This window comes from Wasmannia auropunctata, unplaced genomic scaffold, assembly GCF_000956235.1.
Source record: "Wasmannia auropunctata unplaced genomic scaffold, wasmannia.A_1.0 LD336037.1, whole genome shotgun sequence".
Classification (NCBI taxonomy): domain Eukaryota; kingdom Metazoa; phylum Arthropoda; class Insecta; order Hymenoptera; family Formicidae; genus Wasmannia; species Wasmannia auropunctata.
This window is the reverse complement of record NW_012026853.1, coordinates 1,713,002-1,736,605: the sequence shown is the minus strand read 5'-3', so window position 1 is coordinate 1,736,605 and position 23,604 is coordinate 1,713,002. Positions and strand designations below refer to the sequence as shown.

Here is a 23,604-nt window from a genome sequence, read left to right as displayed (position 1 = left end):
TCTCTTTCTTCCATTAAAAAGATATTATTTTTTAAATGATAAGAAATAATTTTCTAACTAGTTACTCTGTATGAAATTAATAGTTAAACTATTCTATTTTTTGCATGCAAATTAATATTTTCAATTTATAAACAGTAAATAAGTAATTTTTTATTTAGAGTAAGATCTTCAGAGTGACATAGTAATAATAATAACTTGTAGCTAAATACAAAATTACGCGTAGGTTTTTTGCTTATTGCTTACATGTATATGATAATCAGTATGTTAGATCGATAAGATATATAAACAATAAGACGTGAATAATAATTGTTATCGCGAAAGAAGTATTTTGAAAGGAGTACTTCACGGCTCCATTTCGAACAATAGTTTCGTTTAACCATTCTAAATAAAAATCCACGCGAGAATAAACACCCGCTGTATTCGGACGAGCGCATCCTTTGCCCCAAGAGACAATACCGACTTGCGTTCCGTTGCATAGCAATGGCCCACCGCTGTCACCCTGAAAATTCAATAAGTACTTATATTGTAGAATCTAGAAAAATAAAAATCAAAATATTAATACCATTTTTTCAAGACTTCTGTTCAGCGTAAAATAATATAATTTCTTACTTCTATTCATTTACTATTTTTCCTCAAAGAGATAAAAAAAATATTTTGTTTAGCCATATCGTATTTCCAAGGAAGAACTCAACATATACATACACACACATATACATTATATACATGTGTGCAAAATTTAACGCTAACCTGACAGGTATCACGACCACCTTCCAGTACACCAGCGCATAATTGCTTTTCTTTGTGAACACTTGGCATAGGGCATTTGTCAGGCGAGATTAATGGAATTTGAACGTGTTGTAAATACGTACCGCTGCCTTTCTGATAATGAGCCACAGGAAAGTCAAAGAAATAAATTATTCGTTGATATAGCTTCTTGTATTCTCAATTAAATTGTATGGTATTTTTGGAGCTAATTATATTATTAATTGAAATAAATTTTATTTTTAAAGAAAACGCATCTAGGATAAATTGCTGAAGAATACCTTATTAGAACAAATCAGTTTTAAACGGAATCTAAAATTGCTCTATTATTATTTCATGATAAAAATCAAGCCTTCTATGATGCTGGAAAAAAAGTTATTTGCATATCCATTTCTTTTGGAACATTTTTGTATATACAAAGGAAAAGAAATACAAAATGCTTCTTCCATCAGAATATATTATCCTCATTTATGTACCGTATTGAATAAAACACTTTGTAACAACTTGCTTACGTCTGAATCAGGTATGTGTCGACCCCATCCAGCCGCGACACAATCCTCCGTGTATATCTGGAATATATCCGCGATGTATACCGGCGGAAGTGTGACATATTTAACGTAAGCGTTTCTGTAAAGGGGTCTCTTCAGCTGTAAAAGCGGGCAAACGGATGACAGTGCAAGGCCACACAATAAGCGATGGTTACAAGGTTTACTCTCTTTATTATCGACACAGAATTATATACACAGCATAAACAGTCACCCTGAACAATCCAATATCGTTTCGCATGTCCGAGAATCGAAACTCTGCGTGCGGCAATGTCTTGTCTACCAATTCCACTTGCATGGAACCCCAGCTTGGTAAATACACGTAGGTCGCGCCGGCTATCACGTAGAAATAGCGTGGATTCTCCGCTGCCCACGTACCGTCGTGCAACCGTCTTTAAACAACGACCAGTTAATTATACACCTTGATTTTTTTTTTTTACCTAAATAACGGAGCGATGTAAGGAAAAGTGGGACGCGATCAGATCGCGAAACGATGACCGAACTCTTTTCCTGTTGAATGATATCGTGAAGTTCGAGAGCATGTTATTGTTAAATATACAACAAAAATACATCAGAAAATGAACTTAGAATTGATGACATACGACTGAATATACGAATGATTTCTTTTTGAATTCTATGTGCTATCTGAGAAATGAATAGTGAATAATTAAGAATTGAATTTTCCTTTAGAAATTTATTCATAGTAACTGCAGAGAGAAAGATAGAATATATTAAAAATTTAATATAAATTATAATTATTTAATATAATTTATAGCTCGTATTTTCAAAAAGCTTATATATACTAATTCAGGCTAATAAACGAACAAAAACTTAGATATCGATATAAAATATTATATATTATTATTATTAGAATAACTCACAACGAGACGTTTCGACCTGACTCGGTCCTCTTTAGTCATTTTTTATAAATAATTAATAAATAGTGCATTATGTAAATTACAAATAAAACGAGTTAAAAGCTATGTTTGCATTTTAAAAACGGGAATGACATAAAGTTGACATGCAGTTTAAACACAATTATTATATAATATACAGTTTTTATACATTATATAGTTATTATAGATATTATATCCCTTGGTAACATAATAAAGATAAACAACATTACATCAGAGTCAAAAATTACAGAATAGAATTGGTACTGTATAATAGTCAAAGATTACAATGTTATCTTCTGTTTTTAAAATAGCTTACGTATTTATTCTAAAATAGCAAACGTAGCTTTTAACTCGTTTTATTTACAATTACATAATGCAATGATTTTTGTTTATGTTTATTTATATAAGACAGCTGAAAAAGACCAAGTTAGGATTGAAAGTCGTGAGTTACTGTAATAATAATAATATAATATTTTAAATTGACATCTAAGTCTTTAATTTTTAATTTTTAATTTTAATTTTTATCTTATAGGTGTTTGCTCGTTTATTGGCTTGAATGAACGTACCATAATAAAAATTTATTCCATAAAATTAATGTTTTAATTACCAAAGAGCAAGGAGAATTTTACCGAAAATATGTTTATTAAGGTCAACGTGATTACTGTGCTCTCCCTCAATTTGTTTCGTTCCGTTTAAATCACTCTTCTTTTAATATTTTATACGGCCTGTCGTGTAAACGAACGTACTGATTGCGCCCCAATTTCCCTTACGTAGTACGTACAATCACGAGCGGCCGAGCTGACACGTAAAACAGAAACTACGTTCACGTGAGTAGTAGTACATCTCATCGCTAGTACACAGCTAATCGATACACAGATGATAGATACCGCGACAGATATCATTGCCTTATAGGATCTAGCGCCGCTAACCTTCTCGTTACTCGTGAAATATATACGCTAGACAGCACATCACTACTCACAGTCATAGAAATAAATAAATTAGTACAGTTACATGTATAGGGTGGATGAACGGGACGGGAGAAACGGAGTCAAAAATCGCTCTATAATTGACACGCCGATTGTCAACAGACAGTTATTATTATATGTCCGATCGCTGCCACCCTGTTCGTTCGATTTATCTTCCAATCCCGTTCACCCGAGAGAACTTTTGCTGTTTGCTGCACAGTCCGAAGGAGGGTTGCATTCAGTAGCGAAAATATAAGTCCGAATGTTCCGCGTATGTTTCTCGCATACGCGATATAAATATTGCCTACTGAATGTACGTTTTGGGTTACTCTTATACGCATTACAGAACGTACCGTTCAGAAATACATCTCTCTGCGATATTTAACGAATACTTCATAGAACGTGTGTAGATATAAATATCTCTTACAGAGAGACTCTCACTCTCTCGAAATATATATATTACAATACATTTCCAAACTAGATTACTGGAAATTTAAGTCTGCCGACCTCTTACGGTTTCTCACAAATATATGGAAGCGATTTTACATCTTACAAGACACGTCATTACACATCAAACACAAGCCTTGCTTATATTTTTCTCTCGTGTACGCGAACACCGTTATACATACATCTCTGCAGTAGCAAGGAGGTTAAACACGGCCACTAATACCTCATGTAATGTGGTGTAATCCTAAAATGTCTTACCAGGGCGTTCGGTTCGCTTATTACAAATAAGACAATTATATCCCCGTGAATATATCGGGATGCAATTCATACTTCAGCCAGCAAACGATTTCTCCCTCCGTTCTTTTTACCCTCGCGAAACTTACTTTAAATCTAAAAAGATTCGTTAGATCACATAGACAGCTCCGTATTTGACGACTAATTATATCAAAAACTGAGAAGAGATTTTCTCAGCTTCTTAAAAGGTTGCAAGTGAAAGCGAAAGACAGTTTAACCTATTTGAAGAAAATTTGCCCATATGAGAATACCTTACGTCCTAATAAGTATTAAAAGCAAGCGACGAAAATGTGTGACGATAAAATGTCCTTGATATTGGACATTTTTAAATATAGAGATTCGCTCGACATTTCTCACTAAACGAAGAAAATTAATTTAAATCTTTAAGGGAAAGTAATTTAAGAAAAGTATCTAAAAAAAAGTCATTTAAATTTTTTCGCGTTTTCAGAGAGCTTATTAAAATTTATCTGAAGCTTAAGTAATTTTGTACAGCTTAAAAGGAATTAATGCTTTGTATGTACACTTCTTCCAAAGTGCTTTTCAAATTGTAATTATAAAGTAATCTAGAATTTTAAAGGAATAGAAATTTAAATATAAAATTCCAGTATATATATGCTTCAATATCTAAATTTAGAACTTCTAATATAAGGCATTTTTGAGAAAAAAAAATTGTGACGTTATCACAATTGTTATTACAACGCAAATGTATATATTATAATTTGTTTAAATTTGTGTGGCAAATGTATCACAGAAAAGCTAAAGCATATCACATGAAAAGATAAATTCGCTGTACGATGTGGCAGTGTTCCCTAATCATAATTGGCCGCGGTAGCCTTTAGAACAAATAACTTTTTATACATACACTCTTACACATATACGAATTACGAGCAAATAAGCAAGAGATTGACACCTTGATTGCATTAAATTGAAAAGATCACAGTTAACATTAACAGAGAATCAAGCTTAAGTAGTGTCGTGCGCTGTTATATAAACATTTTCGGAGAGTCCACGTGTTCCGATTTAGTCTGAAAAACTTCACGTGAAATATCCTCGCTCATTTTTCATCCCCCGCCCCTCCCCCGTGATTTCACAGAGACAAAGAGAGTGCCGCTATCTTAATCCTGGGATGTAATTCGAGGATCTCTCAAATCCCGTCTTTGTTCAAACGTCCCAGGGATGAAGATTGCGTGTTGGGAAAGGTGGGTGGGGAGGGAAGGGGAGGGGGGGAGATATACATATATACGTATAAAGGACGAACAAAGTGCTAAAGCCCCGGCTAGAAAGAGAGACAGACTACACCACCCTCCGCGACAGACATAGCGCAAAATGCGAAACGCAGTCTTGTTGACACGCACCTGACCATGCAATGGGCGGCCGACAGGACGAATCTACAGGCGACGTAAGTGCCTCCGCACGAGTGGCTATAGGGTCGGCGCTGCACCGAGACCTAAGAGGAATTGACTTTGAAAAATTCGGATTCGCCGAGTCCGAGTCGAGTCGGTTTGCCACCTTAACCCTTGCGCCCTATATAGTAGCTCGGACGTAAGTGCCTAGCGTATGCGAGAAACCGTTTAAACCTCAATTTCGCGAGTAATCTTCTCTTACTTGCTTTTTAACTTTTTTCTTTTATATATTTACCCTCCGTTAAGTCCGTTAAATCTATTCAAGAAAGACATTTCGCAAAATCTCATTCACAGATATACATTTTAAATTGTTTATATTAATTCTTTTAAAACTTTGAATAGAATAGACGTTCTTTGTTGCGCTTTATTCATCCTGCAAACGTTCGCGTTTACCAAGGCAACGCTTGATTATTTGGAAATTGAGATTTCCGGCTGTCTCGAAAGCATTCAAAGTTAGATTGGCACGAGCATTTAAAGTACATCGGTATACCGTCGACTTGGTGTATACATATATATATATATATACGTATCGCGCAAACGAGAAATTAGAAGTGCCGAAATTGCACGACGTAATCTTGTGTTTTAGTAAAACCGCGATATCTCCGCGGTCCGAGAGTTGGTCCTACACGTGAAATTTAATCGAAGCGCAAACTGCAAGATCCGTCAGTCAAAACTTCACCTCCCACGTCATTTTGTTACGTGCGAGTTACCGCGGGCTAGAAATTGAAACAGTCCGCTCGTCTACGAAAGGGCGTTTTAGAAAGAAATTTTATGGGTCGTTTTCTCTCGGGCGCGCGTTGAAACGCTAAAAGTCAACTTCGAACGAGTTGATAAAACCGCCCCCGCGGCGCGACCTTGCACAATACGCTTCGCGTTTACTTCCACGTTCCTTTTGACGTCAGAAGTTCGCGTCACACGCTCTCTATGTACACGCACAATTCGTGCGAGGGAGAGAGACGGTAAACCGATGTTCTTCGCGAAAGGTGAAAGGTTAAGGGGCCTGTGTGCGTGATAGAAATGGGCGCGTCGCACGCATACGATGAACGGATAATTCTTGATGCTGGTGATCTCCCCGCCGACGATGCGCACCGCCGCTGCCGCCGCCTCGTCGGCCGCAGACTCCCACGGCGTCGCGGTCATTTCGACGCCGGTCACCGGGGAAATCGGGCAGATATACGGTATTAGGACGACCACAACCGCGAGGAGTAGCATGGCTCGCGTGCGAGCCGCCGTAAAGACTTAGCGGGATCCTCCATTTTCTGTGCTCCACGCTCCGTCGACTTTTGTTTTTCCGCTAATTTATACCAGGCCTGCTCCCTCCAGCCCGCGCGCACCTTCCTTTAGCGTTTTCCCACACGCTCGAGATAAAGATAAATAAATTATCGTTGCGCTTCTGAAGAAGCTCCGAAGCTGCACGGAGCGCACGTGGCAACGAAATTGTGATGTATCTTTGCGAAAGATAAAAAAAAAAGTAGAGCCTTTGTGTGCGTAGCACCGCATGAATTGGCGTGTTCCGTATTGATTGATGTGAAGTACTCCAAATATAATCTTTTGCACATGACATCTTCTCTCGCCTTCTCCCCCCCCCCTTCTTCGTCCCTCCAAAATCCCTCCTCCCTTGAAAATCAATTCTATATAAGGAAGGTGCAGCTGGAAACAGCAAGCCTGCATGAAACTTCCAATATAATAAATTTCGAGCTTTTTTTCGACGAGGCTAGAGTGAGCGCTGAAACGACTAAACTGTAAGAATAGCTGTATTAAAGAGTGAGATCGTTAAAGAAGACGACTTCTTTTCTATATTAAGTTTCTCAGCGGTTGCGATTTTTGCTTTCCGGGCAAAGCACGTGTCGCCTAGCAGACTAAAATCTGCCTGAGATATTTTCTAATTCTGCGGATAATATGAAAAGGCACTTCTCAATTAAAATATCATTACCAAGCTTTCAAACTTCGCTCAGACGACCGACGATCCCCCGTCTAGCTCTTTACGTCGTATAAATACAATTAAAAGTTAAAAAGTATTATATATTTACTGCAAGTTTGAAAGCATGTAAGAATTTGCACGCGATTGGAGTTATCTCGATTTTTTTGTTTTTTTTTTTAGCAAATAGTCGCGCAATCTGTGAAATACGCATAAAAATTCATTAATCATAAATATATTCTTTACTTCTATAAAGCACTACTAGTAGTCAATGTTTGTTCCCTAATGTTTCCACCTTTCTCTAACTATGACGATTGATTTATCATTTAGTAGTCTGCCGTTTTAAAATCTTTATAATATTAAATTGTAAACCGAATTCGATCGCGCGCGTGAGTACCTCTATATAGTCGTAACATTAAGCTACGGACTTATACGATTCGATCTGTGAAAGCTATCAAAACTTTTTTAGTTAGATTAGTCGTCTAACTGGAGACGATGATACGTTTTACCCTCCGATTATCCTAATAATCAAGATTAGACTAGTACTCTAAAGCCTCGGAAAGCATCGTTCGCGTTCACTCTAGCGTAAACGTTCATCGGCATAATCCTTTTAGTGTTCCAAAGTACCTTAGCAGCCAGCTTAGGTAGTCATACTAACATACCCTTACGCTATACAGCCCAATATGGCTGTTTTAAAGTTGCTGGTATTTAGTAGGAGTACCGGCGACAGCAAAGAGAGACAGAGAGAGAGAGAGGATTATGATTTTTTAACGAGGAGGCGGTATGTCACGACACAGACAAGTGATAATCCCGCGTTAAAGGGGTCGTGGGGAAACCGTTCGTAATAATGGGATACCATTCGGTATATCGGCATCAAGTCTTTTTAAATCCCGTCAAAAAAAATCATGTCGTATCGACGGGTAACGCGCCCAATAGTGTTCCAAAAAGTCCGGCCGCAAACACGACGGCCGTAATCGCTACTTTTCTACTAGATGGTGGAGTCAGAGCCTGATCGAATCAGTCCGCCGGTTCTCTCGATCGACCTCAATAAGACCAATGCGATGCACCGTCCCTCCGAATCGCCGGGGGGATGAGGCAATATAACAAGACCAAGATTGTGTACATTGGTGAATTCAGATAAATCGTCGCCTTATCGTTTAGCCATTACGCGCAGTAATAGCGGGCGATTGCTGATTATTGATCAGACCCTGGCTCGAGTGTCTCTAGTTATATCTCTATCTAGTTTCTCGTAGTTCTCTAAATGCCTAGCCGCTGTCGCGGTGTTTTTTAAGCTTGCCTCTTTAAAAATACGCTGAAGGAAGTCGTAAATGTAATACTGATTGTGTGATAGTTGTACATCCCGTTTCATCGATATCCCTCAGTTCTGCAGTTATATAGTCACGTGAAGTATAGATGAGAAGAATCGAAAACAAAAATGGCTTAAGTGAGCACTCTTGTGGTAGCTCGTTAATTTATTAAAAGGGCAATTTATAAATTAGAAGACAGTTTCGGAGACATTTCGATTATACGTGCAAAGATCAGAGTACCGTACACGTTATCGCCTTAGCAAGAAACGTTTTGTCGATCGACGTTGAATCGACGTCGAATCAATGTTGATCGACTTTGAATCGGCGTGATATTAACGTCGATCGACCAAACACGTCTGGCTGGGCGTCATTTGACTTACGCCATTCTTGCTTTGAATTTCTTGGGTACACGATATGTTTCCTACGGAGCGCTAAGCTCCGAATTACGGCGAAAATGACGGCGAACGTTTGCTCTAGTATAATCTATGTCCTATTATACGCGAAAAAGTTGTCACTTTTCTAGATTATTGTCGGAAAATTGATCTCATCGCTGTGTGCTATCATGAAACATCATGAAACGGGGCGTAATATAAAAAAAAATTTAAAAAGACCATTTATATCTACTGCGAATCAAATCAAAATTCTTTTTATTTTTTTATTTTTTCATTTTTATCGAGATCCTAATGGGTTGAACGATGTGGGAATATTGTAAAAAAAGGAAAAAAGTCTATATTAATGAGAAATGGAAAACTGAGCTATTGATGAATCAGATATCGTTTCCCGAAAGAGGGAAAAATCTATTAAACTGATTCGATTGATATTAAAGCGTTTTTTTTTTTTACGGTAGCAGACTTTTTTTGCACAGCTTTTATAAAAATGTGCGCGCACAGAGTAACAAGAAACGTATTTGCCAGCTTAAAAAACATTGTATTTCTCCAGCGGCGAGGCGAGACTAGATGAAATGTTATATATTAACGCGTATCGGAAAACCATATCGTTTTCTTTTTAAATTAAAATATAAATTACAGTTTGTAATGTGCATACGTCACATCTCGATAACATTAATATAGATCAAATTTTTCATATATATTTAACAATAAAGCCACGTTTTACTTTAAACTGTAATATAAACTCTGTTTTTTCAAAGATACATTAATTAATTCAACGATACAAATATATACATATTTTGCTATGGAACAAAAATATCTTTGCGTAGCTCGTTTTTCTTATCACCTGTTTTTAAGATAATAATTTTCAGAATTCTATCATACGATAAACTCTATAATAAATAGATTCGAATATAGTCATTGAAGGAAGAGACATAGCTTTCCGACACAGCTTGCCGAATGTTCGGACATTTGTTTTCTCATGACAATGGGATTGATATGTTTCGCGAGACAGACGACGCTCGTTATAAGCAATAATCGAAAATAGTTTGCGCACGAAGAAGCCGCGTCTATGAGTTTACAAAACTTCTGCAAAGACAATAAAACCGCTGCCCCCGTGTATTTCGATATATCGAAGGAAGACATTGTGATTGTTCGATCTTACGTTTCATCGCCTTAATATCCTTATAATTAGATATTTTTTACAGCCGAATTATCCTAGAGCAATTGACTTTTTATTAAGGAATAAACTCGTGCATCGCGCTCAATATGCAGAGTATTGTAGGTAGCGTTAGTTCTCGTATGAGAATCGCCGCGGAAGACGTCACATCCGGCGCTGGTATGATTTGCACTGAAACAAGTCGCACGAATACAAAAAATCGGGGCTTTTACTTCTGTTATTGATAAATTGTTAATGGTAAAAAAAAAATATGGGAACCCGAGGGCCGGTAAAGGGCAAACACGCAAAAAGGTACAAAGGTCCCGGAGAGTGCAGTCAGTTTGACTTCGCAAATGGAAATGCGCGCGTGTTTCTTTATTTTCGACGCGCAACGGTTGGTTTTCTCAATAAAATAATCCCGGATCTACACATTTTTATATGATGGGAGCACACTCTTGTTCTATTTTTCGGCATCGTGTGCATATTCAGTGGTCAAAGTGGCTACGTCGCGCTACGTGAAAAAGAATTTAATATCTTTCCGTCGTGAAAAACTTACCTGACACCGTCTTTTTTCTAATATCGGCAAATTGCTCGTGGTGTATGGGAAAATCGGGTATTGTTGCCCGACAGCTGATCTCAAGAAGTCCGTTTTCGCCGGCGTGCAAGGCGGAAACCTCCACTTTCAGCTTGGCGGTAGCGGACATCAGATTGGTCTCTCTATGATATGTATGCGGATAATGACTCACCCGATCAATATCCACCTAAGGCGAGATCAATAATCAGAAAATTACAATCGAACGAGGGAATATTTCAAGAGACATTTAAAATTTAAATTGCGTTTAATTATGTCCAAGTTCGAACAAGATAGAAAGCAAACTTTTTTTTTATAAATATACACTGAGAAAAAAGTTGATATCAGACAAGAAAATATCATAAAAATATGATAATATCATGAACTAAAGAAAATATCACAAAAATCATGTTAATGTTGATGTATGTTTAACTGAAAAACATATATAATTGAACTAAAGAAAAAGTTGATATAACTAAATGCGGTTTATAGACAATTTTTTTTTAGTTCAATTATGTATGTTTTTCAGTTAAACATACGTCAACAATGTCAACATTAACATGATATTTTTGTGATATTTTCTTTAGCTCATGATATTTTCATATTTTTATAATTTTTTCTTTAGTTCAATTATATATATTTTAAGTTAAATCTACATCAACGACATTAACATGATATTTTTGTGAATTAAGAAGTATTTTGTTAAATTAACAAACACTGTTTGACAGCCCGTGACTGCTGTGTAAACAAGTGAAATAAGAAATATTTTTTTAACACTTTTTTCTTGTCAGTGTAAAAATATAAAAAAAACAGTAAAGCATACAATTTTTTTTGTACATAAAACACGCAGAGTGCATGTAAAAATATACTAGTACGTTAATAATTCTATTGGGCTAAAGTATTTTAAGTATCGTTAGAATAAAGAGCGCGATAAGAAATATATATAAGTTCTTTAGTAATAATGTAAGTATATGTATAAAACTTCTATAATAATTTGTGTCTGTGTGTGTGTGTGTGTGTGTATGTGTAATTGTTAAAATAATTAAACAGCTAAATTGTATTCTATCAAACAATTGAAATTAGTTTTATACTCAAAAGACCATTACCTCTTTGCCGTTTATCAACCACGTTATGTAAGGAACTGGGTGTGCGGGCGAAGACGAACAATTTGCCTCCAGGCTTTCGCCTACCACGTATACGCTCTTCTCGAACGTAATGTTAGGATTCAGAGACTGTGGAGCTAAAAGAAATTGTAAAAGGTATGATCGTAGATGCGCGATGATATTTGAAAAGTGGTCAATATTATCGACGTGTTTAAATATTGGCGTCTACTTTCGAGAAATGTCAACATCTAATCACAGTTTTCATATGAAATTAATTAAGATTATTTCGGTCCGATTATTAGATCGATACCGACATCGTGCTTAGTACCTAAATAGCCTTTCGTTAAACTTAATACAATCCAATATTATAATGCCATTAGCAGCGACATTTGTACTTCTGTTCCTGTAAAATTGACACAACCAACTCACATATCACTATCATGTGTACGGGATTAGCGCCAGCAGTGTAAATGGGTGTTGTCATAGTCACTTCACAGGTATAATAACCGGAAGCTTCGTAACGTACTTTGTGCAATTTGATTGTCGTGCCGTTCTTCGAGAACTGGAAAAAAAAGAATAAGCGACACGTTAATATCGGCACGGCGCGGCGTGATCAAGTATTGAACGACACAATACGTCGTTTTAATCGAGATACATCCCTTCACATTGTGCGAAAGAACACGAGTGACAAATATTGTACAGGTAGCACAAGTGTGCATAAAATCGCGTGAAAATTAATTTTTCTGAAAGCGTGATTTTTTCCCTTATATTCACCGTCTCTTCCGGACTCTCTCTTTAAGCTCAGTTGTTGAAAAAGGAAGAGTTACGTTGGCGCGAGAGAAAAATGAAATACCTTTGTATCGCGGCGGGTTTTTTTTCTTTCTAAACCTGTTATTCTTCCGCTTTCAAATACGTTGAATTTGATAATGAAGTACGCCAGAGTTATACTTTGACTGAAAAGTTCAAGAGTCTCCTTCTATGTACCAACTTGCTTTACCGGGATTTGTCACTGTATTCCTTTCATCTAACCATTTTAATTATATCGAGTGGATGCATGAGCAACGGGAGACACTTTGAAAATGCAAAACAGAACACTTGAGAATTATGTAATCCAAAATCAACTAGCGCAGTCTAGTCGTTTATTTCTGTCAGTTTTCATTCTGTTATATTTAGATTATATCTGTCGAGAATAATTTGCTTTAAAATACCTACCCAATTTATTTCGTATTGGGACGACAAACATTTAAATTATGAAAAGAAAATCTCTTTCTTAGATTAGCGCGCAATGTAAAAATTCCAAGAGTTCGAGCAATTCATCATCGCAATCATTTTTTTTTTCCATTATTACCATTCATTTCAGAAATCATAGTATTACCGAGGGTAGAGCGACTGGAAATTCCTATTACATTAACTCAATTTCGTTATTAAGTAGCTTAGATCTAATCATTCTTAGCGCCCCATTTGTTACGCCTATCTCTACCTACATCTTTCATGACGTACTGTAATAACTTTAAGATATCTCGGAATAAACGTTGAGCGAAACAGTCGCAAATTTTCCGTCGACAACGAAGAATTATACCAAATTGCAACGACATAAAATAGCTATCGACTGTTTTCGAAAATTTCCACAGAAATAGCAAACTGAACATTAGAAAAGGAACTGATTCCCAGACAAAGGTGTATTCTAAAGAAAGACGAAGATTTGTAAAAGCAGAAAATCCGTCGCGTATCTCGGTCGTGTAACTCGATCGATTTTTTTTCTATCCGCCGCCGAGGACGAGGTAGATGAAAACTGCCAAGTACCGGAAGGTTTCTCTTTGCACATCGCGAAGAAAGGGCGGAAAGCCTTTTCGGCGCGCTTACAATCGCCCGTCATCAACAGCCTGAAGCACTCGTCAAATGGACGTTCTATTTCTGCCACGTGTAGCCTCATTATTAATGTGTTGACTCTACATACACAGGTCGGCCAGAAGCGCTCGTCCTCTCCGTGTGTGACGTTGGATATCACATATGGATTAGCACAAGTATTGGTTTTCCACCTTATCTCTTTTTTTAATAGATCACCCATCTCTGCGCAGCGCGCACCTCCATCGAAAACACATTCGCGAGGGAAATTGCGCTGCCACGCGTTGTCGCACGACGTTGCCGTTGCAAGGGTTAGGGGGAGGGCGATTTTACGTGGTGCGGAGAGTGCATGTACATGTACGTAAATAACTTTGCTTTGTGTCGATGCATAAAAGACTGCGCCTTAGGTAAATGCGTTAGCTTTGCTCGCTTAATCATTGGCAAGAGACAGGAGCGGACTCCGGATATTCAGCTTATGATCGCCATCGAGGGCGTTCTCGTTATTTTTGGATTTTTGTTTACAACGTTTTTTTTTCTTATAGACCGACGTGCGGGACAAGTATACTGACTAAGTTGTATTTTTACCTGTACACGTAATAATGTCAGACAACAGGTTAAAAAAAGAGAGAGAGAGAGAGACGTTATTTCATTACATAAACAGGTACGCGATGTAATAGAAAGTGAAGCGAAAAGTTTGCAATAAAAAAATAAATAAATGTCTGCTGCGAAAATACACATTGTGCATAAAGTAATACTTAGGAAAATTAAAAGAAAAACGAATGTTTCATAGTTTGATGTATAAACTTTGCTCGTAAAAGAAAGTATTACTATACGTGTAGTATTACTATGAGTACGTTTTTGAAATCTTGAATCTTGAAATCTTAATAAGGACGAAGTGGAAAATGAGACAAGATATACGTGTAAAATTTTTACACGATATATTTATAAACTAAATCACAATAAATTCTAAAATTACACAATGCTATATACAAACATGAAAGAACAGGATTCAAGATATATTCTGAAAACGCAGAGAATATCTCTTCGCTTTCGAGTGATAAATCAGATCTCAAATAGGCTGAATTCAAATTATTTTGCATAGCGAAACATTAGAATTATTGTTGAAATTTGAATACACAAGCGATCATTCAATTTATATCTTAACACTTCCCGTCTAGACACTTTCGACTTCCGTTACGAAGATAGAAATTCGTTTAACATTCAGGTTTAAAGCGACAATATAGACGTGGCTATATATATAACTGTGGGTAGATTGAGATGCAAAGGTCGATGCCATCAGTCTCGGCCCGTGTAAATTTGACACAAATTTATGTAGACGTGTTATCGAACCTGCATGCCATGTTGCGGCACGACTGCGAGATGCCTTTGAGATAATTATGTACGTCAAAGCGAAAGTCACGTTGTACGTCACTGGGGTGTAAAGCGATATTCAAAATATTTATGAGCTGTCAAGAATCGGATGAACCAGGTTTAAAGTTAATTGACATGAAATTAACCATTACCTCTCCTTCTCTTATCGATCCTGTTGGGCGCGCGCTCGAATAACAGCTAAATAATGAAACGACGAGAGTATACAAAGTAAAAAAAGGAAACGCAGAAAATAATTAACAAGGGGTATGTATATTTTGAAAGGCTCCTTATTTTTTTCGCGCGCGACCGTTATCTGTTTCGCTCACCTCCAGTATGGCGCCGTCGATGTGCTGCGTTGGGATATACGGCGGATTTCTCTCCTTAATGTACTGAAATATCCTCTTCTCGCCCTTCATAAATTCTATTTTGTGCAGCAAGTCGTCCGCGACAGTGTGGTTGCACAGCAAGGTGGCCGTGCTGCCGTGCGTTACGTACTGCGGCGCTATCAATTGCACGTTCATGTGATCCGCCAGTGTCGCGTCTGGAATCGTGAAATTACCGTTCGTATATACGTATATGTATATATATATATATACAGTACTATGTAATTCTGGCAACCGAAAACGTCATAACGTTGGACGTTATCTACAATGTGAACGGTATTATTAATTCGGGATTCTGGCACTTGCAAAAATTGCGGAATATGCGATTAAGGGATGATCTTACAATGAGTTTTTTTTTTTATTTTAGTAAATGATAAAAAATCCAAAAAAGCTGAAAGTTAAAATTTATATTTAGTCGAGACATGAGAGAAAAGCGAAATTTTAACATATATCTCTATTTTAAGATTGAATATTTATAATTTAAAATCGACTTTTGCGATCAATTTAATTATTCAGATATTTTCATCTTTTATTTTCGTTTGCACATGTTTGACGTTTTGCGGACTAAAAAACTTTATGATATTTTGCGAGCATTCAAATACGTCGAAAGACTATTGTTTAATAAAGAATGAAGCAAGAACTTTTAAAATCGTAAAACTGCTGCCTGATGTGTTCCATATATCCTAGGGTTATGTGATATTCATTTAGAATTGAATTCGTCGGGGGTTAACTTCAAGGGGTGTCGTAACCTACAAACCTAAATAGGGTCACGTATATAGGGTGTCTTCCGTGCACGTAATCCTAAATCTTGGGACCATATTCTGTTAAGATAAAAATTTATCTGAAATTCAACGGGAAGAATAAGGTTCCTATCATTTCCTGCTGCGTAACTTATTCTTGAAACTTGTTCCATAAAAGAGCTCCTACGTTTGAAATTCTTTATAACTATAGAAACTGTCTGCCTCGCCATTCTCATGAACGACAGACAGATCAACTCCAAATTGCCCATGGGAATTTGTCACTAGAGCAAAATATTGCGACATATTCTTTCCATCCTATCTCCTTGTCCACCTTGTTTTATTGGCTCGGAGCTATTTTATATAGCAAAGTAAAATATAATAATAACGAGACGTGTCAGTGCGGCGTTTGATATTTCGATTAAACGCTGTCAAGACTCGCAATCGTGTTGCATTTGATTTTCATTGGACTGACATCGACGTGACAACGAGACGACGGCGAAACGGATTAATCTAGCTATTCCGGGGAAGAGCCGCTGGGCCTTCGGCCGACCGTAACTACTTGTGGCAGTCCACCCTGTTGCTGGGAGGTGTTACTGTATCGATCAGAATGAAAGCGCGCGTTACCGCCGCACGCATGGTATATTATTTCGAGACGTTTCAAGACAAGAGGCCTATTTTCGAGGTCGATCGCGCCGCCGGATAATGCTAATGCCACGCGATTTTCTACGCGCCTGTACTGTGTAATATTTCAACGATAAGTGTAATCGGCTTAAAGCTGAACGGCCGATTGGGTTATGTCGTCACGAGTTTATCGCAATTAGAATCGACCGACTTTTTTTTCTACTCGATGCTACGTTGATTGAAACAGTGATATAATATAGATCGTACAGAATATATAGACGATTGATTTTAAGGACTATATATAACCGCGTAAACTGCGTACTTTTACTTTGACATAATAAAGTGATACTTTTCTTGCGATATTTTTCGTCGAACTGATATTTATGTTATGAGATCTAGCAATTTTTTTCCCCATATTTCTATAAAACGAGAAAAATATGACTTCATCGTCCGATTCGTATAAAAGAAATTAAATGCCTTGTGTTAAAGCTGAAAAATAAATAAAAATAATAAAAAAATCTTTTTAAAACTTTGTTTGCAAAAGAAATATTTGATATTTTGTAAGAATCATACTCAATAATATATATTTCAGTCTTTTTTATATAAATATTTTTATAACTGCCACGCGAGTGAGAGTTTTCAAAACGTTTAACTCGTAATAAGTATTTAGAACCGACACTTGGTTTCTCTTATGTAAATAACGTGCAATTAGGGTGAATATAATTGGATCGATAAATAGTCGAATAATTGGTTTCTGCCACAATGGCTTTTAAACTCAGGTTGTGTGCGAATGACCGAAAAAGTGGTCGTATTTTTAGCCGTTTCAATTAAACTGATTTATTAGCCTTTTTTTTATTTTATTGATTTGCAATTTTCATTTAATGCCCTACTTTTTTTGCATCTACTTAGTCTGAAACTATATCAATTTGCATATATTTTTTGCTCCATATTACGTTAAATCTGTCAGAATTATTTTTCAAACTTTTTATATTTAATTAGAGTGCAACAGAGAATATGTTCGTCTTTATCTCGAATAAACTTTCTTGGATTTTTTCATATATAAGGCGGTATGTATAGTCCAATTTTATATTTAATAATAGAACTGTCAACGATTAATGACTATTTAAAACTATTTAAAACTATTTAAAAATACATTATATATATCTTTAAAAAAGCAGACAAAGGAGTAAATTTAGTTAATTAATTAAATTATTTACACATTGCAAAAAATTCATGGAAAATCTCAGAAACTGCATTGTTATAAATTTATATATTTTTTAAAAGAAATTATATAAATCAGTTATTTTCACTGCTTGACTAATTCTAATAAATTAAGATTGTCTTAAGTACGATCTCTTTCGAGATGTTATATGGTTGTTTTATTAATTGGATAGATCTTGAGACTACTTGAGGACTAGGTTTAAGACGATCTTAAATAAGATCGGACTATAAATACCGCTCATAAGATTCTTATATTTTATATCGATTTTATATAAATTATCTTATATATTTATAATTTCCTGTTATAACGCTCTAAAATGAATCGAGTAAAATATACGATTTAGGTACCGCGTGCAAACTCTTTATTTTTCACTTATCCGATTAAGGAAATTTTGGCAACTTTAATTAAAACTTATTTGATATCAAATCAGTGAGAAGGATTTTCCGCTGCGGACTTATTACACGCATCTGTCAAACTCTAACAGTTTGAACGGATCCCGTGAAATAGCGAAATTATGTCCGCCTTATTGTGAGGGAGAATCAGATAGTAATTCGAATCGCGAATCATTGTTAAGGAGGCCGGCGAGCGGTGAAATTTCGAGAAAGCCGGAATTCCGCGATTAACGATTAAGATAGCGGCGCGGACTATTGTCGCGAGCTTTTGTCTGCTGGAATTTCGGGAAGCGGCAATGTCGAGCATTTCCTTTGACATTACCTTCCGCGTTCGGGGCGAGCGCGCGTATATATATAGTTTCAGTTTCGCAGTAACTGAGTCGTACGAAGTTGCTATACCGTGCAGGACAAAACCGTTTGACAAAGTGTTCTTATGTATGCACACCGCGTGTGCATTATTGTATCGTAACGCGCGCTACATCGATCTGGCATTAGAACGGAATCGTTCATTCGATCGGGCTGATATACAGACACGGCCACTTTATCCCGTTCCGACGGGCGGCGCGTGACAAAAACGCCGCGATTGTTGCACTATTGATTTCTAGTTTACGTTTCATGACGTTCTTAAATCCTGTGGATGGACTCGCGTTATTAACGGCGTACAGTATTTACGATCCGAATGTGAACCGGGTCGAATTGAGTCGCATTACGACGATTTATTTGATTACACGGCGTTTTCGTGACAAAAACGCGATCTACGACCGAAGAAATTGCCGTGGGATGACCTACAAAACGCGCGGCAGAACCGACACCGTTTGGGGGAGAAAAAAAAATAGTTCGGCGAAAAAGTTGCACTGGCGGCTGGATTGTTTCGAGTTTCATTTGTATTGGCATGTATTAACAGTGTGCATATATACGTGTGCGCGCTTGTACGTGTGTCCAAACAAATGGAGACCATTCATAGGATTCATAGTGAATGTATACATTGTAGTAATTCTACGTGGGTGGTATGAATGATAGGAGCTCATGTACATGAAGTAAAGTGTTCTATTTTTATTCAATTCCACAATTGAAGAAGCGTGTGAATGCCGATGTCGGACTTCCTGCGACAGAAGGAAACCACTTTTAAGATCAGCACCCATACACTAATTTTTTTTTTTTTTTTTTTCAGAACAGTCACAGTGAGAGAGTATTTCATTCCGCCAACACTTACGTGCTGCGACGTGATGCTATATTTATTTGAAGATATAAATAAGTCAGTCATTTTAAAAGCAACATAAGTCCGGTATACGGTAGCTGCGTACTCTCGCCTCTTTGATATCGACAAATTTAACTTTCGCGTTTCTCTGAAAGCCAACACCCAGCAATCCTGGCGAGTCTATAGTCAGACTTATGTTATTTTCGCAATGACTATAATTTGAATATAAGTATTGTAGAGTATATCGGATAAAACTCCGGTGAGACTTGCTAACGGTGGTCGCTTCACATTTGCTCCGGAAAACGTCCCATGGAATGTGGCGTAGGATTATTCTCCGTCGCGGTAACACGTTATGGTGCACTGAACGATTAACCCGAGACATATGTCACACGTCATGGAAGTGCAAAATGTGTAATATTGTCAGAGTACTGAATTGTATGGGGAATAATCTGCTGTGCCTCCGCTGTGGTGTCGTCAACTGAAACAATACAACAATTTCTGCGAGAGAAAACAGAAAAATCATCGTGTCCATCGTCTACAGCGAGCCGAAACGTTAATTATTACGACAAAATTACAAATATATGTAATATTTTATGTTACTATTTCTATTCCGTGACGATAAATTCCGGAAAATTTCGGAACTCGACGTCGTCGCTCCCCTTCGCGGAGTAAAAAGAGATACGATTATCTCTACGAGCTAGCGAGACCAACCCTCCTATGTACAAGATGTTTCCAAGCCCCCTCCCACCAACCTTCCCCCTTCCCCGAGCCCTTATTTACGGACGTGTTGATCAATCTGGAGTCGATTCTTTATCAACAGGCACATATATATCAATATATACATAGGCGGATTAAATGAAAGTGCGAAAACTTTTTCCCGCGAGTCATTCTTATAACGGAGAACCTTATTCTTCATTTAACGTCTCGAACAGACGTCACTCACAGAGAAAATAAAGACACCCAGTCGCCGAGACAATTCAATGCTGAAAATAAGAAAGGATTGTGGAAAATGGCGTTCGCGATAAATATCAAAATGCTGTCCCTCCCCCTCCCGCCACCCCAAAAAAAATCAATCGACAAATCGACGGGCTTGATCGGTGCGATTTCAAGGAATCCCTTTGGAATCGGAGGGATGCTCTCTCAAACGGGTGATTCGGGTCCGAAGGACGAGAGTTGACGCCCGACGACGACGAGCCGACGAATTTCTGGTCAGATTCGCTCGGCCGGCGGCGCGCGACCACCCCCTCGCCCAACGACAACGAATCCTTAAAGAGTCGGGGAAAACACGGGGAGTAACACAAGGGAAACGGGATCGCGCGTGCGGCGGGGAGGGTGCCAATGTTTGTTATCGAGAGGGATAAAACGGGCGCGAGCGCCGGGCGCGCGGGCGCGCGCGCGCGTTCACTTACATGAAAATAATGGCAAACTATACACGAGCAGTAGGATTTTTCTCCAGTGATCGACGACCGGACGCTGCATTTTTTTCGCTTTCTACGAGGCCGGTGGGCTCGCTTCTACTCGGCAACGTGCACGTTTTAATATCTGTTGCTCACTACGTAGCGCGAGGCGGCGGAGGCGAAGGCGGAGGCGAAGGCGTAGTAGGCGAAGGCGAAGGCGAGGCGAGGCGAGGCGAAGGCGCAGGCGAGGCGGAGGTATACGGAAGATAGAGCGTGCGTGTCTACGTTTGTACAGAGTGTGCCTTTAAAACTACGACGCGACCTCGTGTATGCCGGGGAGTCGGCGCTACAACTGAGCCGAGGAGCAGGGCCTTTCGATCGTTCGACCGACCCGTTCCCGTTCGACCGACCTGACCCTCTCCCCCACCCCGTACGCGCGAGCAAAACGCGCGGGGGAGCGCGTCGCGACGCGACGCGGGACGACGCGCGACGACGCGGCGCGGGTGGCGGCGCGCGCTCGCCTCGCTGCTCGCCGCTCGGCTCGGGCGCCTGCGACGCCCGCACGAGGCGGGACCGGCCGCCTTCCGGTTTATTAAGGGATGCCCGCGTGCGCTCCCCGGACGGAGAAAATCCAACGAGGGTACGCCGATTCTCTCCTTGACAGGCGTGAGGGGGTCGTTGACCGTCGTGCGAAACGAGCGAGCGAGCGAGCGGAGGGGTAGAATTATCGATGCGAGGCCCGCGACCTGTGCATTTTCAATGATCGAAATTAGAGACCAGATTCGTGGAGATCGCCGAATATCCTGATTCCTCTTCATTTCGCTTTTATTCCCCTCAATTATTCGTAACGAGCGTAATCGGAGATTAAAAAGGGAGAGTTCAACCTTCATACAGAATTCCAGTAATCACGTCTTCACCTCGAAAAATTGTTTAAAAAAAAAAAGCAATTTTAATGAGGTACGGGGTGTAATTAGTTTCATTTCTTTAACAATTATAATAAAGAACTGCTTATCCTAGCTTGGGCAAGAAGATGGATAAATTAAATTTTGTGCATGTATGTATGTGTACCGTCGTGTATGTACGTGATACGAATTTATTTCATGGCCTCGTAAATTCATATAAACTGGTAAATCAAATAAACTGTATCCCTTGAATTTCTATATTTTATTTCTTGTTACAGAGCAGCAGATTTTCGTGATTCTTCCAATTAATATTGAAAAGAATTATTTTATTATTTTACATTTGTTATTTTTATGTTCGAAAAGGAGAAGGCAACAGAAAATAATTTAATATACATCGTAAAACGAATCCCTTGCTTCGAAGAATAACGTGTAAATTCTTTTTAATTAACATATACATTCACGCGATGCTGGAAGTGGAATATATCAAGTAAAGTTTGCTTTGCGAATTAAATTATTCTACGGGAAAAAGAAAATCAATAAAGTTCCGAGTTGCTGAAATTATTGTATAGCTTTCACTATTAACATTACTTTTATTTTCCATCCGTTTCAAGGAAAGTGACGAGGTGGCTTAAATGCCTAACGCACAAATTCTGACATTTGCTCTGATTTCGCGTTTTTATGAATCAAACTATTTTATGATACATTTGTTATCTTATTTAAGAAAATATTATGTTATATAAAAAAACATTTATTTTAAAAAATCTAACTTTTTTAGAATAATGAAATTAATAAAAATTAATGAAAATAATAAAAATGGGAATTTTTTGTGCTTAATTGTTTGTAACATTCCGGTCTATCGATCCTGATATTGAAAAATGGGAAAGATTTCAATCATCGATTTCCTGTGATCGAGAAAGGAAAGTTACGACTAAACAAGATAAGCGATAAAGTTTCATTCATTGTTTTTTTTATTGTTCTAGTTTCATTCAATAAAAACAATGAATAAAACTATGATGAAACTAGGATAAAACGATGAATAAAACAACGAATGAAACTTCACCGCTTGCGAGATCGCCAAAAAAAGACCAAAAATGATAAGCCCGAGGGCAATTTTTTAAAAACATTTACAAAGTCGAATCAGATCGCAGACGATAGAATCGTTATTATTTATCTAATTAATTCTATTAAATTATTACGATCCAGGATAAGCTACTAGTCAATTTTAATTAACTCAATTTTGATTCAGTCGAAGCATCAAATCTCTTATAAAATTTCTAACTACATTATAATTCATCATTTCCTTCCTAATTCCATAATCTGCCTTCCTTTTTATGCATGTCAAATTTGAAATTATTAATTAATAATTCGTATTAATAAATTACTGTATATAGGTATTTCTTAGCAAGTTAATCGCCGCGGTAATTCAAATGAAAAAGAATCGCTTATAATTATTACAAAATTTCTGATTATAAATAACGTATAAATTCGTTGTCTCTAATTAATTAATCCCTCCTAATCCTGAAACATAATTATTTTATCCACCAAATATAGTTCCTATCTAAAAAAAGGTATGTTAAGTCGATAACTCGCATTTCTCGAAATTATTTGTTACCGTTTTTCCGTGATGCTGATTGGTTATCTCACTATGCTTACTTTGTTGAGCGGCTGTCATTATATATTTTGACAATTATTATGTATATTGAGATTTGTTTTAGTAATATTGTAATAGCAATAGGTTAATAATGTAATAGTAATGTATATATTGTAAAATTAATTA

General features: G+C 37.6%; 2 protein-coding genes across 2 annotated transcripts; both read right to left on the bottom strand.

Annotated features, from left to right (window-relative positions):
- Nucleotides 1–160: 160 nt before the first annotated feature.
- LOC105452168 (trypsin) lies at nt 161–6,733 on the bottom strand. Its single transcript, XM_011693059.1, has 6 exons — nt 6,351–6,733; nt 5,265–5,356; nt 1,522–1,699; nt 1,275–1,409; nt 748–879; nt 161–499 (listed from the first exon to the last, which is right to left on the bottom strand). Exons 1-6 carry the CDS (start codon nt 6,522–6,524, stop codon nt 257–259), a joined length of 954 nt encoding a protein of 317 aa, XP_011691361.1. The 5' UTR covers nt 6,525–6,733; the 3' UTR covers nt 161–256.
- A 2,462-nt stretch (nt 6,734–9,195) lies between these two features.
- On the bottom strand, nt 9,196–21,214 carry LOC105452167. Its single transcript, XM_011693056.1, has 6 exons — nt 20,938–21,214; nt 15,299–15,513; nt 12,186–12,318; nt 11,760–11,893; nt 10,639–10,843; nt 9,196–10,274 (listed from the first exon to the last, which is right to left on the bottom strand). Exons 1-6 carry the CDS (start codon nt 21,005–21,007, stop codon nt 10,162–10,164), a joined length of 870 nt encoding a protein of 289 aa, XP_011691358.1. The 5' UTR covers nt 21,008–21,214; the 3' UTR covers nt 9,196–10,161.
- Between the last annotated feature and the right edge of the window lie 2,390 nt (nt 21,215–23,604).